We start from the raw sequence: 15,528 nt of genomic DNA, 5'->3' as shown, positions 1-15,528 counted from the left end.
CCCTGGTTTTTTAGTACAAGATTATTTTAAATGGAATCATGTATGTATCCTTCTTATGAAAAAAAAAATTTTTTTTCTTTTTCTTTTTTTTTTTTTGGTGTTGATATTTTATTAGTAAAGGGAGCAATAAAATAGAGGATATAGTGAGAAAGGAATCATGCCTTCCTCTCTACTGCGAAATATCTCTATTATCTTTCTGGGAGTTGTAGCTCTCTATCTAACAATTCAGGTGGTAGATGCTTCTTCTAATTATTCAAGTCAAATATCACCAACTGAAGTGAATATATCTAAACATAAGATGGAAAAACGCATTTATTCCTTAATGGATCATTTATTGCGTATAGGTGTATATCTTTTTCTCTCAGCCGTTTTTGCCGGTTTAACAATTGGCATTATGTGTATGGATACTCTTACTATTGATATTATAGCGAATAGTGGTCCAGAACCAGACCGTACTTACGCTTCACAAATACAGCCTTTACGTCGACAAGGACATCAAACCCTTTGCACACTGGTTTTATCAAACATGTTAATGAATGTGTTGGTAGTACAGGAAACTAGTAAAATTATTGATCTCATAAATGATTTGGAAGGTAATGGATTAGTTCAGCAAGCAGTAGACCAGAATGGTGCATTAGCCAGTTTTATCGTGAGTACGGTGATTATTATTATTTTTACAGAAATTATTCCAATGTCTATATGTAAGTCAAAATATTCACTTCGTATTGCAGCAGCAGGATGTACCTTAGTACGTATTGCGATCATTCTTGTTTATCCGGTGGCTATGCCTTTAGGGAAATTACTTGACTGTTTTGTACCACATGATGCTGGTCAAATTTATGATCGTAATGAACTCCGAAAACTAATGGCTCTTCATTGCGAAACCCATGGCGATCGAAGTGCTCTTGCTACTACCGAATTACAACTTTTAATTGCTGCTATGGATTTTCATGAAAAGAAGGTGCGTGATATTATGACACCTATTGAAGAAGTAATTTCTGTACGAGCTAGTGAGGTTATCACGTCAAAAGTGATTGAGCAACTTTGGGAAAGTGGATGTTCTCGTATTCCTGTTGAAATGTCACCAGGAGATTACGTTGATGTTTTACTTGTGAAGGACTTGCTTACATTAACTATCCCTATTGACAAGTCTGAACCCATAACCATTGGTGAATTCGTCAGGAATAAATCTAGAATTTTTGCTACTGTAAGTGCCAAAACATCACTACCAACAGTTCTTAGGTTTTTTCAACACTCTAAAACACATATGTTACTTGTTACTCAAGGAGAAAAAGAGGATGAAAAAGAAGCAGATGGTGGAACGAAAAATGATGATCATGAAATTAATGTTTACTCTTTTTATAATACCCGCCCTCCATTAGGGAAACGACAAAAGTTTGTTGGTATTGTAACATTAGAAGACCTTGTAGAAGCATTAATAAAAGGTGAAATTTATGATGAATATGATTGTTACGAATATTGTATTCAAGACCGTCCGCATAGTGCTCACACCTCAATACCAATGGCATTAAATGGAGTGCCTTTACCAGAACCCGAACCGGCAGAGATGCCAAGAGCAAATTTTTACTCTTATTACGTTCATATGGACGCAAATGTTCCCTTAACAGAGGCACAGGTATGGGCTGTTGCTTATTATTTAACACGAGCCGTTAGTGCTTTCTTTCTTTGGCATCCAGGCTATGTAAAGATGCTCCTTGATGAGTGTGGTGATGAGCAACATATTCCACCATTAGAGACGACTCCTCCAACTCCAATTAAACACGAACAAGGAGAAGGAGGAGAAGGAGGAGAAGAAGAAGAGGAGAGTGATACATTAGACTCACCGCTGGTTTTATCAACGGGTGTGTTGTTCTCTGATACCTCATCCGCTTTACCACTGCCTTTTGGAAGTGCCATGCGAATGGACCGTTTTCCGGATTTAATCTCTAAAGCCGCAGATGAACGTTTTATATTATACCGAAATGGTGAAGAATCAAAATATTTTACATTAGTACTTGGTGGAAAGGTAGACGTATTAGTTAAACCTAACAATTTTGTATTCAAACGACGTAGTTTCGAATGGCTTGCGGATAAGGTGCTTACAACGGCCTATTACGCACCTGACTATGATGCTGTTATTCTCTCTCCAACGCGTATTTATCGTATTTCTAAGGAACGGTATGAACAATATCTTGTTTACAATAACGTTTACAATCGTACATGTGAGCGAATGGAGTTTGCAAAGCGAAAACCACCAGCATCTGTTCGCCGTCCATTACCACGTCCAGCATCCACGCAAGTAATTATGGGATCCAAGACCCGCACTACACGAGACGATGATAAGAAAAAACTTCTGCGACCACAAGATGAAAGCAACTTGTATGGAACGTTCGAAATATGATGTCAGTAATTAAAATATGGGGGCAAAAGGCAATCAAAAAAAAAAAAAAAAGAAGGAAAAAGAAGAAGAAGAAAACCAAAATGTAGAAAAAAAGTAAAGAATAACAAGTTTTGCTCCCTCCGTATGTTTGTTATTTTTATTTTTATTTCTACAATGTTGGATGATTGCCCCATATTTAATAACTCTATTTTTTTTTTTTTTTTGATAACGATGATGATGTTGTTGTTATTCTTAATCTTCTTGGTTCGTGTTTTTTTTCCCCCCTGTTCTTCTTTCGTAGTACCCAAGTGTTCTTTTTCCCTCTTTTCTTTTCTTTTCTTTTCTTTTCTTTTTTCTATACTTCTATAATTTCTTTTCCGTTGAGTTGTGAAAAAAGGTAAACAAGAACAACAACAACAAAACAGATATTTCCAATATCATTTGTATGGTTGGTAGACCATTGGTTTGGCATTTCCCAGTTCAATGCTTATTTGCAATAGTGGTAGTGATGCTCTTTGTGGGTGAAGCCACAGCATCAGAAGTTAAATCAAATAAAACAACACATCAAGAATCAAATGTGAATGGTTATGCGAAATGGCCTTTACCTGTGTTATTGGTTCTCTTTTTTGTTTCTATTATTCTTGCTGCTATGTTTTCTGGCCTTACTATCGGTCTTTTTGGGTTAGACTTTATTATGCTTGATATCATTTCTTCAGCCGGAAAAGAACCGGATAAAACGTACGCAGGACAGATTATTCCTATTAGACGATATGGACATCAATTATTGGCAACATTGCTTATTGGTAACATGTTAACACTGGTTGTTATTTCGCAAATGGTAGCTGCCATGATTCAATCAACAGAATTTATTAATTTTATTGTAGCAACCGTAATAGTGTTTATTTTTGCAGAAATCATACCTATGGGTATTTGTAATAAAGGGTCATATGCTCTTTATATTGGTGCAAAAAGTGCACCTGTTGTTTCAATTGCTCTTTTTCTCCTTTACCCGGTAGCTAAGCCACTGGGAATGTTTTTAGAATGTATCGTTACACATGATGAAGGACTTGTATATGATCGAAATGAATTAAAAAAGTTTATTCGTATTCATTGTGAGAAGTATGCAGATAAATCTGGTCTTGAGCATGATGAGATGCGTATGATGATTGGAGCTCTTGAAATGAATGAAGCAAAACTTGAAAGTATTCTTACACCTCTAGATAGAGTGTTAATGCTATCAAAGGATTTATATATTACTCGAAGGTTGGTGGAACAATTGTGGATTTTCGGAAAATCACGAGTTCCTATATATGCTAATGGGTGTCGTTCTCATATTGTTGGTTTATTATATGTCCGTGATCTTATTAAAATTACTTCAGAAGAAATGGAAGAGGGTATTACTGTTGAAAAAGTACTAACTGAAAATCCGCATGATATTGTTATTGTTACTGAAAAATTACCACTGGCTGAATTATTAAAAGTTTTTCAATCCACAACCTCTCATCTCGTATTTGTAGAACGAGCTATTTCAGCAGAAGCATCGTTGAACATAAATGAAGCAACATCATCAACAGTAAAAACAACAACAACAACAACAACAACATCGGCAGCATTATCAACAACAACAGTAGGGGAATCTAAAAATGCAGCTATGAGGATTACAGTTCTTACGCAAAACGTAGCCTTAGAGACTCCCTTGGCACATGAACTTATTGGTATAGTAACATTAGAAGATGTTATTGAACGTATCATAAAGGCAGATATCTATGATGAGTATGATCAAGACTCAAGGGTAGAATTCATGGATGGAAGTCAAGATAGTAGAGAAGGTTATGGTCAACTAGTTACAAATGAAATGAAGGAGTTTAGAAATAATACTTTAAATGGTTTAGACAATTTACCTAGGGTAGTACCACGGGTTAATTTCTATTCATATGCAGTAGAAGAAAAAAATACTACTACTGTAAAGAATGATGGAAATATCAAGAAAAGCAATAATAATAATAATAATGACGCAATGACAGGGAGTCAAAAATGGGCTCTTGCCAATTATCTTATAAATTCATATGTGGTATTTGCTACATGGGATCTTTCAGAAATGAAGCACTTTATTGATATTGTTGGTGAGAATATTATTCGACTTGAAAAAGATGAAAAGGGACCTGTTTTGTATACAAAAGGTGAACGTAGTCATGCATTTACTCTGTTGCTTAGTGGAGGTATTCGTGTATTGCTGGCTGATGGCGGCTTCTCAACTGAAAAGCGTAGTTTTTCCTCATTTGGAGAACAGGCTCTTCTGCGTGAAGAGGGGTTTCTGCCGGATTACACAGCTTTCATTTCCCGCACAAGTCGGTATATTCGTTTTACCCTGGAAGACTTGCTGAAGTTTGAAAAGAATAATCGAAAACAATCGAACAGCCATAATAGTACTATCCGAGAGACAACGAATACAACTACTGAAAATATATGTGGAATCAAAATGCAAGAAAGTGATCGCGTGGAATGTGATGAAAATCCCTTGCCACCGAAAAAAATATGACAGTTGAAGGAAAACAAATAAAAAAAAGTAAGAAGTATCGTATTTGCTACGGTGGTTTACTGATATTTATAGTATATAATGACAAAGTTTGTATAAATGCTCTGTTTGTTTTTTTGCCATAATTTTTATTTTTAAATTGGTTTTTTTTTTTCACGTTTTTCGTTTCTTTTATTCTCACTCGGTTTGATTTATGTGTATCTGTGTCTGTGTCTGTGCGTGTGTCTTTGAGAGAGGGATCTAATCAAAGTTGTGTCCTTTACATACATATATTTATATTTGTTACTGTTTTTCTTTTTTTCTTTTTTGTTTGGTTTGTTTGGGAAGAAGAGAGAAAGAAAGAACGAACACGAACAAAGAGAACAAGAAGAAGAACAATAAAAAGAAATAGATGGATTGTGATGAGGAAGAGTTCGTTGTATGCGGTAATGGTGGAAGCGCAGAGGATATCCAATTTGACGAGCTAGTAGGCGTCGTCGAGAACTTTATGGTTAATTTTGATCCCAACTCCGTTTTTAGTTCACTACCACCTTTTTCCTCAATTCCAAATGAGCATGAAAAACAAAAAATACACAGAGATGTAATTACTCGTGTGGAATCAGACTTAGACGCTTATGTATTAGAAAATTGTCAAGCTATCGAGTCTATGGAAGTGGCGGCAAACCTACTCTCAAACCGCAGGGATGAAATTGTAGATGAAGTGTGGGATTTTGTTAGCGAGGGCTGCTTTGACTACCTTACTTTTCTTATAATGTGGGAAAAATACGAAAGATTTGGACCGGAAAAGGAAGATGGAAATGTTGTAAACGGAAACTTTACCTTTTAAATAAGGGGAAAGGGAAAAAAAGAAAAAAAAAATTAAAAAAGATGAAAAGTTTGAAAAGATGAACAAAAAAATATATGTTACTATTATTTAGTATTTCTGCTTGATGTGTTTAAAATAGTGAAATGTTTTTTTTTTTTTTTTTTGGTGAAATAGAACTCTGTATAAGAATATATTTTTCTCCTTAGTTACTTTTGTTTGGTTTCTGTACTAACGTTAAAAACCTTTTTTTATTTATTTATTATTTATAGTTTATTTGCCTTCTTAGATAGGTGAGTGAGCCTCTAAAGAGGTAAAGGAAAAGATAAAAAAAAAAAAAAAGTACAAGAATATAAAAAGTATACAAATTAATAAGAAGGGCATAAGTTGATATTATGCTTTTTAAGGATTATGATTTTCTTTGGGAACCGTATAGGGCAGTACGCGATATTGAAGAGCTTCAAAAGGCTTTTCGTGCTTCTACAAAACAAATTGCTGAAGAAGACAAGTTTTCTCCTGAATGTCGTTTTGCTGTTCGTCGATTGCTCTATGCCTGTGTGGGTGAAAAGACATTAATGGATGCCTTGGATGGACTTATTTTGCCACCCCCTTATCGTTTGGAGGATATGCATAATGTTAAACTAACACGACGAGATTTGGAGGAAGCGATGAATGTCATTCCGTTTGAACTTGATCCTGTTATTGTACTTTTCCCCTTTAATCTTGCTATTAGCACTGGTGTTTATGATGCCCGTTTACGGGCTGCAGTTCGTAGACTATGTTGGTTATTCGCTATTCCCTTTACTCTTGTTGAGGCTCGAGAATATGAACTTATGGATGAAGTATCATCAACAATGTCAGATACTAATAATGAGGAGACACTTCGTCAAAAACAACAAGAAATTCAGTCTCGTAGAGAAGAAAAGAAAGTAAGTAAGGGTCGAATAGCTGCGGTAGGGGCCTTTGCTGCCATTGGTGGTGCTGCTTTGATCGTTACAGGTGGTTTAGTAGCTCCACTGGTGGTTCCTGCAGTTTCTGCTCTTGTGACTGCAGCAGCGACAACAGTTGGTGTTATTGGTTCTATTGGTGGTGCTATTTTTGGAGGAACAGCAATCGCAACTATTCTTAGTGGTTTAGTTGGTGTGGCAACACACGCGGCTGCTCTTGTTCTTTTGGTAACTCCAGTGCTCACCGTAACGAACATAACGGCTATATTTGGTATTGGTGGAGCCAGTTTAGCTGGTTATAAGGCGTTTCGCCGAACTGCAGAATCTGATGTGTTTATGATTCGCTCCATTTCAGAAATTGAGGAACTTCCACCACTCGCACCCAGTGATGAGGCTTTACGTACGGTCCTAAGTGATGGTCAGCAAACCCAATGGAAAAGCGTTACGCAAAGAGCTGAAGTAGCGGAAAAGGAAAAACATGACTTATGGACAGATATTGACGAAATATTAGAAGAAGTGGCTAGAGGTGGTATTGTTGTGCCAGCCCACACTCGTGCTGTAACGATGCAAAATGTAGCATCTAATGAACATTTTCAACAACGAATGCGTTGTCTCATATTTGCTATTCAATGTTCCCTGCGTAACTACCGACTGGAGTTAAAAGCGGTAAAGTTAACATCCGGAACTTGGGGTCTTGTTCCTCCTAAAGTCATACCAGACGGAAGTGCAGGTGTATTTGCATGTTTAAACCGATTTGCACGCCCTACTGGTGCAGGATGTGCTATTTGTTATCATGTTTTACCTGTGTTAACACCTACAGATCCAGTGTTACGCTTATGGGTATTAACAGAACTATCTTTAATGGGTAATTTATCTATTGCTGTTTCTGTTACAGAAGCTAGTGAAACATTCCAACCAGATGTGATGTTAAAACAACTTCGAAAAGATATGTTTGAATCAGATGAAATGATAACTACTAAATATTTTCTTATACAATGTCATTTTTCACCATTACCATTTGTTATGATATCAGATTTGATTAATAAAGTTGATAATAGTACAGGTAAGGTGATAGCATCATCCCCTCTTTCTTTATTCCCTGAGAAAGAGTTACAACAACGAACTATAGAAACTATGAAAAGAGTACAAAAACGTCGACGAATAGGTGTATCTATAGTAAATAAATCTAGACACCTTGTCCGTATACTTAAATGTCAACTTTTAAATGGTATATTAAGTTCAGAAACGCCTAATGTTATTTCTGATATTGGTTCTAAACAAGCATTACTTGCTGTTTTCACAAATTCTGAAATGAGTTTAGCGGGAGCAGAAGGTTTTTTTATAATTGAAGTTATTCACACCAGTGATAGTGAAACTGTACAAGTTATTCATGATCGTTTTTACATCAAATTTCAATTTGAAGTAAGTGCCATGAATAATATAAGTGTAGCTTGTATTGGTGAACCTTCTTTACGAAATCTTTTGAAATATGAAATGACTTTGAATCAAGTTTCAAATAGTGATCCTATTCCTATTCTTATGTCTGAATCATTTATATGGGTGGACCTTATTGTTAATAAAGAAAATTTTTTAGTTGAGTTGCGTTTAGAAGATTTTGTTGAACGTGTTATGCGAACGGAAGTAAAGAAATATCCTTCTATTACAATAGCTATTGGTGGTTTTGTTTCAGTTTTTGATGAACGTAGACCACAACAAGATCAACAAGTAGCACTTTGGGCTCCAATCTTGCCTGGTGCTCATTTGTTTGGGGAAACGGAATCCTATGTAGTTCATTGGGAAGATGAATATCAAATGAAATTTGGACGTACCATTGGGGCAAGTGCTTCTTCAGCAATTATGAATAAGGTTGGAAAACATGTTCTTTCTACCGCAAAGAGTGTAGCAAAACATCATTTATTACAAGGAGCCATTTTTATGGGAATCCGTGCTTTTGATGCATTAAAGGGAACTTTAACTTTGCCAATGTATGCTGTTTGGGCTACAGGTGCAATTGATAATGCTTTCGCTACTCTATCCAATCGTTCCTCTTATACCGGAAAAGATTTAGCATCAGCTTTACTAGATCCACAAAAGGGTAATCGTCCTGTATCACTTATTGGTTTTAGTTTTGGGTCTCGAGTTATTGTGGAATGTTTAGAGGAGTTATATCGTGTAAAAGCTTTTGGAATTGTTGAAAATGTATTTATGATGGGTTCTACAGTAACATCTTCTCGACAATTATGGGGGGAACTTCGTCAAATTGTAGCTGGTCGTTTAGTAAATATCTATTCTCGTGGAGATTGGATGCTTTGGCTTATGTACAAAGCAAATGAAGCAGCACTTAAGCCAATGGCAGGTATTAACCCAGTAAATGTTCCTGGTGTAGAAAATTTAGATATAACCTATCTTGTTGATAATCATGCGGATTACGCTTTTCGACTAAAAGAGATTGTAGAAGCTATTCCTGATCGTCCTACAAAACAAATGTATGAAAGATCACCAGGAAGCCCTGGAGCTTTAGTAGCTCTTGATGCTGTACGATCTGTTTCACTACGTATGAGTTCTTCTATGAATAGTTCTTTTTCATTAGTTACTACACCATGTGCAACACTGGCTATTACAAATCGTCTGGCTTCTGATGAAAAAAGTCTTAATACAGATTTACGTTATCTGGTAAGTGTAGTTCAGTGTGGATATTTTGATTTTGAATCCCCAGAGTTAATTCCATCTTCACGTTGTGCTGTCTCTGGTGTAGTTGGTGAGGGAAATGATCCAGTCTGTGGATTACTCTCATATGTATTATCTCTTGAACCTCCTGTTGCTGCTACTGCTAGTGGTGCTAGTGGTGCTGTAGATTTATTATTTATTATATTCTTTTATGCAACAGCTGCGGGAAGTGGAGAACTTGCTGCTACTGCCGATATACGTGTATTGGAACGAACACTTGGAGATGGTGAGAATGATACCGAGCGTCAACTGCGTTTGGAGGAAATGTGTCGAAAAGAGGCAGAAGATCCTCTTAGAATATTAGTAAAATGTGGTAGTGCTGAAGATATACGCCAGAGAAAACCATTAACTCAAACTATTATTGTAAATCTTGAGAATGTATTTGGTGATGGCACTAAAGAGGCTGTTTTCCATATTACCACAGAACTAATAGGTGATACAAACTTCGTGATGGATGTAGTTTCACTGTTGACATATTCTTCAACATATCAACAGCGTAATGAATTTACGTCAATTTTGTTTGATATCCATTACCAAAACGTAAGAGGGGAATTGGAAACTGCGAAACCTACTCCACTAGAAATGATGGGTCGTGCAATGAAAGATTTTACCGAAAAATTTGCCTTTATGTTTAATAATGATAAACAAAAAACATCTTTCCTTCAGCCAATTGTAATAGCCAATTGTGGTGAATCTACTCTCTTTTATTCTTATGGTGGTGTAAGTGGTAATTCTAAACCTTCAGAAGGTGTACCTCTCGAATGGATTAGATTTCCTTCACCAGAACTTTCTCCACAGAGTTGCTTTATCGTGGCAGTACAATATTATCATTCTCCTCATTCTTTATTAGAGGAAGGAAACAATACAGTATTAGACAGTTTTGATTTTGATTGCGATGGAGGTCGTTGTTGTGTGCAATTACTTTCCTCAGCTGATAGAGGTGTTGAGGTTGCATCTCACTTTGAAGCTGATCCTTCAATGGAGAGTAGTAGTAATGTCTCCGTAACTCGTGTGGAGGTAAATGGTGTCTCTTTTATACTAGTGTCTATCACATGGAAGCCTAGAAGGGATGATAATGAAGATAGTTTACAGCCATCATCAAATTCTAGCAAAGATGGTTGGATTATCATTTCATGAGTTCTTTGGCTTATTATTATTATTATTATTATTATTATTATTATTATTATTATTATTATTAATCTTTTCTCTAACTCTCTTGGAAGTTATGCTATACCTCTCTTTTCTTTCTTTCTTTCTTACTTGCTTGCTCGTGCGTTCACCCATTTTTTCCATCTTTTTTATATATATATATATATATATATTACATTGAGAAAATATGTAGTGATTGTTGTTGTTGTTTTTGTTATTTTTTCCTGCTAATATTTTATATTTGTGATAACCTTCTCTCTTTCTCTCTTCCTTTCTTTCTTTCTTTCTTTTTCCATCTTTGCAAAGGAGCTGAATGAATGTTGAATGCACATCGATTACTGCGAAGTGAAAGGGACGACACACTGGGAAGACTCTGCGGCGAACACCGTGTGAATACCGCAGATGTGTGGCTCCCGCTCGCCCTCCTGCGGCCCGCGAGAGGGAAAGAAAACACACCAGTGCCCCTCACCGCAAGTACTCCTTTCCTCCTGCTGGAAGAGAGCACTGGGACATTAATAACACACCGGAAGGATATTTTAACTAAACTTCCTCTCCTGTTTGCAGATGAAAGGAATCTGGCTATTCCAACAAGTGCCGTACCAGCGGGATTCACTCTCTTTGTACATGTGAGTAAAAATATGTCAAAGAAACGCATCGCTAAAGGGATGACGGTGTTGTACCGACCAATCACAAGTGCGCAGGCTGTGGCTGAAGGTTCTGCTCTAGTAGAGCAAGACTTAAAAGAGATGCGAAAACACACTCGTACTAGTATTCAAAGTGGATTGGATAGTTCAACCGTTGCAGGAGATGTAGACGTTACTTTAGAGAAGAAAAGAAAAAAACGAGAAAAAAGTGATGCACTATTTGAGGAATATCTACAACAATCTATGGAATCCTCTAGTAATGATCATATAAGACAAGGAAATGCTATTTTAAAAGGGACTCTCACTAACCTTATTCGTGTGCGTGATGCGGTACCTCTTCACTTTATTACACATGGAAAACCACAAACATCAATGAGTGTAAAAGGATTAACATGGAATATACCGGATAACCGAGTAATGTATCGCATCTTTAGAAGAGAAGGATCATCCGGAAATAGTGGTAAGTCTATTTATACAGATGTTGCACGCCTTATTGCTGTTTTTATAATTGATGGTGTACTCCTTAAACGAGAACCATTACAAAATTATCTACAGGATAAACAACATAAATGGTCTTTACTAGATACAGAATTACCATCTTTAGCACATAAATTAGCAGAAAAGGGATATCGCATCGTTTTAATGGATCATTACCCTTCACTACATCATGGAAATACTTTGGCATTAGAATCAAAATTGCAACCCATCGCTGAACTTTGTCAAAAACATTTTAGTTGTGATGTGACTGTTTTATTATCAACAATGTCCTATGTGAGTGCCTCTTATAGACGTGATGGAATGCCTTTTGTGCTTCCCTATTCCGGTGTTTGGCAGTTCTTTATTACGCAGTTGAATAGTGGATTACGTGCGGATGCGGATTCACTATTGGTAGGCGCTTCCTCTGATGTGAGAGAAGATGCAGTTGATCTCTTTTCTCAAGCGCAGCGAGATGCTAAGTTTGCAATGAACTGTGGTCTTCGTTGTATGGATGCAAAGACTTTAAAAGAAGAAATTCTTCAATCATGAAATTGTTGTTTATATATTGGTTGATTGAGGATTTCTCTATTTCTGGTCTTTATTATCATTATTATTATTTTTTTATTATTTGTTATTCACATGAAAATAATTTTTTATGCTATAGAAAAAGTTTATGTGTTATTTTATTATTATTTTTATTATTATTTCTTATTCCCTTTTTTCTTTTTTTTTTTTTTTTTTTCTTTGGATTCTGTTACTATAACGGTTACTCTGCGTGACAAATAACTAGTTGAAAAAACAAAAAAAAAGGAAATAGAATCACTCACATAATTCATACATATTACATAAGTAGTAGATATACATATAATATTATTATTATTATTTGTGTTTAATATTAGCAATGACAAGGCTTCTTTTTTTACCCTCTCAGTGGTGGTTGTTATTGTTCTTGCCATTTCTGACTGTTCTCCTTTTATGTACAACGAGGAGCGTTGTTGGGAATGAACTAGTAAAGCTGGATGATAATACTTTACTTGAGGTTTCGGATTATGGAGAAGGAATTTTGCGTATGCGATTGAAACCACAGAAGCCAGATTTTTATGAGGTTAAAGATGTAGTCATTCGTGAACCGGTAAGTACCCCATTAAACTATACCTGTACAGGAACAAACTGCACCATTCATGGTGGTTCTTGTCTCTTGACAACAAGTATAGTCGAAGACAATTTCCAAGCGAATTATAAATGTAATGATATGGATTTGTCAACACTAAAGGTTTCTCTAAATAGTATAGAAAATCCTTCTGTAACACTTACATTCCCTTCTGCTGAACGTTTATATGGTATACCTGAACACGCAATGGATTTGGCATTAAAAGAGAATGTAACGTACGTTATGTATAATACGGATGCCTTTCAGTACAAAATTAACGATCCACAAGCCCTTTATGGTACAATTCCTTTTATTTTAGCACACTCCGTAAAACGTTCAACTGGTGTACTTTTTCTTAATAGTGCTGAGATGAAGGTTGAAGTTCAATTGGGTGAGATTGTAGGGTGTAAATGGGATGTTGAAGTTGGTTTGGTGGATTTCTTCTTTTTTCCAGGACAAACACCATCAAAGGTACAGCAACAACATGCCTCTATTACGGGTTCTACACTCTTTCCACCATACTTCTCTCTGGGTTATCATCAATGTCGATGGAATTATCGAAATAGCAATGACTGTTTAAGTGTTGATCAAGGTTTTGACCGACATAATCTTCCTTACGATGTACTTTGGCTTGATATTGAACATACTGATGGTAAAAAGTATTTTACATGGGATAAACATAATTTTCCTGAACCCAAAGTTATCGTTGAAGCATTAGCATCTAAAGGGCGAAAACTCGTAACTGTAAAAGATCCACATGTAAAAATTGAAAATGACTATTATGTTCATGAAGAGGCGGTAAAGGGAGATCATTATATAAAGACTTCAGATGGAAAAAGTAATTATGAAGGTAAATGTTGGCCTGGAAAAAGTTCTTGGGTTGATTTTTACAATAAGAAAACAAGAGATTGGTATGCTTCCCTTTTTCACCATGATCGTTATGAAGGTAGTAGTCATAATGTTTTTACATGGGTAGATATGAATGAACCATCTGTTTTTGATGGTCCTGACAAGACTATTCATCGTGATGTTAAACATACTAGCGATAGTGGAAAACTTGTTGAAAATAAATATTTACATAATATGTATTCCCTTTATAGTGCAATGACTGTATATCAGGGACATATAGAGACAAGTAAAGGACTTTCTCATGTAAGACGACCTTTCGTTCTTACACGAAGTTTTTTCTCTGGTTCTCAACGTTATGCTGCAATGTGGACAGGAGATAATATGGCACGATGGGATCATCTTCAGAACTCAATACCGGAACTTTTGTCTCTTTCAATATCAAATTATCCATTTTGCGGTGCTGATATTGGAGGTTTTTTCTTTGATCCAAGTGAAGAACTCTTCGTTCGATGGATGCAAGCTTCTATATTTTATCCTTTTATGCGGGGACATTCACATTTGGAAACAAGGCGTCGTGAACCATGGACTTTCAGTGATAACGCAACCGATCGTGTTCGTATCGCCTTGGCACTTCGATACTCTCTTTTACCTTATCTCTATACTCAATTTTATCAAAGTCATAAAATTGGTTCTACTATTATTCGACCACTATTTTATGAATTCCCACGTGATAAGAAATTGTATGATGAACAGTATTCATTTATGTTTGGTCCTGCACTTCTTGCATCTCCTGTTCTTGAAGAGGGGGCAACCGAAAAGGTTGTAACATTACCTGAAGGAAGTGTATGGTATTCATACGCTACAGGAGAAATAACATCATCTGGTGCTCATAATATGACTGTTGATATGGATACAATACCACTTTTTCTTCGTGGAGGTTATATAATACCTGTTAAACTTCGTTTGCGTCGCAATACATTTACCAGTAAAGATGATCCCTTTACTTTATATGTTGCATTAAATGAAAGAGGTAATAGTGAGGGTGAACTTTTTATGGATGATGGTGAATCATTTGATTATGAGTCTGGTGCATACATACACAGACGTTTTTCATATACAGAAAATCAATTAAAATGTACCGCATATGATAATCAAAGAAAAACTACCTTCTCTGGTGTGCATAATGGACTTGAGCGTGTGATTATTTTTGGATTTCAAGGACGTCCTAAACGTGTTATTGTTCAAACAACAGAAGGATCTATTGATGCAGGACATGAGATTGATTATGAGTTACAGGGTGGGGCTCTGGTGTTGCGTAAACCGGACGTGCCAATAGGCAGTGACTGGACAATTACACTAGAGCGATAATATGTCGAATGATTAATGATATGGAGAAAACTTAATTTTTTTGAGGTTTTATCCAGCAATGTTGGTTCTTCTTTCTTTGTGGCATTTGTTTTGTTTGTTTGCTTGCTTGTTTCACAAATGCGAATTCACACGGTTGTTTGTTCGCGCTGCCATTAAGAAGAAATGAGAAGGGGGCTTGTAATGTGAGAGAGGTATCTTGTGCCACCTCTCTAGAGAGGAGTTGGGAAACCAAGAGAAGAAAGGGTAGTACTTAATATATAGGAAGGATTAAAAAAAAAAAAAAAAAGCAAAGAAAAGAAAAATAAAAGACTCTGTGAGTTTGTTTTTCTCTGATTCAGAGAAAGAGAAAAATTAAGAGAAAGAAAGAGAGAAGGAAGGATAAAAAAAAAAAAAAGAGATACATTAATTGGGGAGGTCGGGATGAATGATGTTTTCAGAAGTGTGGTCTATGTTCTTAACTTGTTCTTCTTTACTACACTTTTCCTTTATCTTGACTTCT

The 15,528-nt window shown here is 36.0% G+C and overlaps 6 protein-coding genes across 6 annotated transcripts; all 6 read left to right on the top strand.

The window, feature by feature from the left end:
* Positions 1 to 157: 157 nt before the first annotated feature.
* TM35_000033570 (putative receptor-type adenylate cyclase GRESAG 4) lies at positions 158 to 2,401 on the top strand (the record flags this gene model as incomplete). Its single annotated transcript, XM_029022124.1, has 1 exon — positions 158 to 2,401. One exon carries the CDS (start codon positions 158 to 160, stop codon positions 2,399 to 2,401), a length of 2,244 nt encoding a protein of 747 aa, XP_028886670.1.
* A 424-nt stretch (positions 2,402 to 2,825) lies between these two features.
* Positions 2,826 to 4,919, top strand: TM35_000033560 (uncharacterized protein; the record flags this gene model as incomplete). The annotated part of the gene is made up of 1 exon (XM_029022123.1): positions 2,826 to 4,919. The coding sequence occupies one exon, from the start codon at positions 2,826 to 2,828 to the stop codon at positions 4,917 to 4,919; it is 2,094 nt and encodes a 697-aa protein (XP_028886669.1).
* Positions 4,920 to 5,307: 388 nt separating this feature from the next.
* TM35_000033550 (uncharacterized protein) lies at positions 5,308 to 5,742 on the top strand (the record flags this gene model as incomplete). The annotated part of the gene is made up of 1 exon (XM_029022122.1): positions 5,308 to 5,742. One exon carries the CDS (start codon positions 5,308 to 5,310, stop codon positions 5,740 to 5,742), a length of 435 nt encoding a protein of 144 aa, XP_028886668.1.
* A 371-nt stretch (positions 5,743 to 6,113) lies between these two features.
* TM35_000033540 (uncharacterized protein) lies at positions 6,114 to 10,529 on the top strand (the record flags this gene model as incomplete). Its single annotated transcript, XM_029022121.1, has 1 exon — positions 6,114 to 10,529. The coding sequence occupies one exon, from the start codon at positions 6,114 to 6,116 to the stop codon at positions 10,527 to 10,529; it is 4,416 nt and encodes a 1,471-aa protein (XP_028886667.1).
* Positions 10,530 to 10,858: 329 nt separating this feature from the next.
* On the top strand, positions 10,859 to 12,211 carry TM35_000033530 (uncharacterized protein; the record flags this gene model as incomplete). The annotated part of the gene is made up of 1 exon (XM_029022120.1): positions 10,859 to 12,211. The coding sequence occupies one exon, from the start codon at positions 10,859 to 10,861 to the stop codon at positions 12,209 to 12,211; it is 1,353 nt and encodes a 450-aa protein (XP_028886666.1).
* Positions 12,212 to 12,563: 352 nt separating this feature from the next.
* TM35_000033520 (glucosidase) lies at positions 12,564 to 15,029 on the top strand (the record flags this gene model as incomplete). Its single annotated transcript, XM_029022119.1, has 1 exon — positions 12,564 to 15,029. The coding sequence occupies one exon, from the start codon at positions 12,564 to 12,566 to the stop codon at positions 15,027 to 15,029; it is 2,466 nt and encodes an 821-aa protein (XP_028886665.1).
* Positions 15,030 to 15,528: the final 499 nt, after the last annotated feature.

Source organism: Trypanosoma theileri (genome assembly GCF_002087225.1).
Source record: "Trypanosoma theileri isolate Edinburgh chromosome Unknown TM35_Tth_3_V1, whole genome shotgun sequence".
In the NCBI taxonomy this organism is placed as follows: Eukaryota; Euglenozoa; class Kinetoplastea; order Trypanosomatida; family Trypanosomatidae; genus Trypanosoma; species Trypanosoma theileri.
The sequence above is the reverse complement of the archived record's forward strand: the minus strand, read 5'-3'. Positions and strand labels throughout refer to the sequence as shown.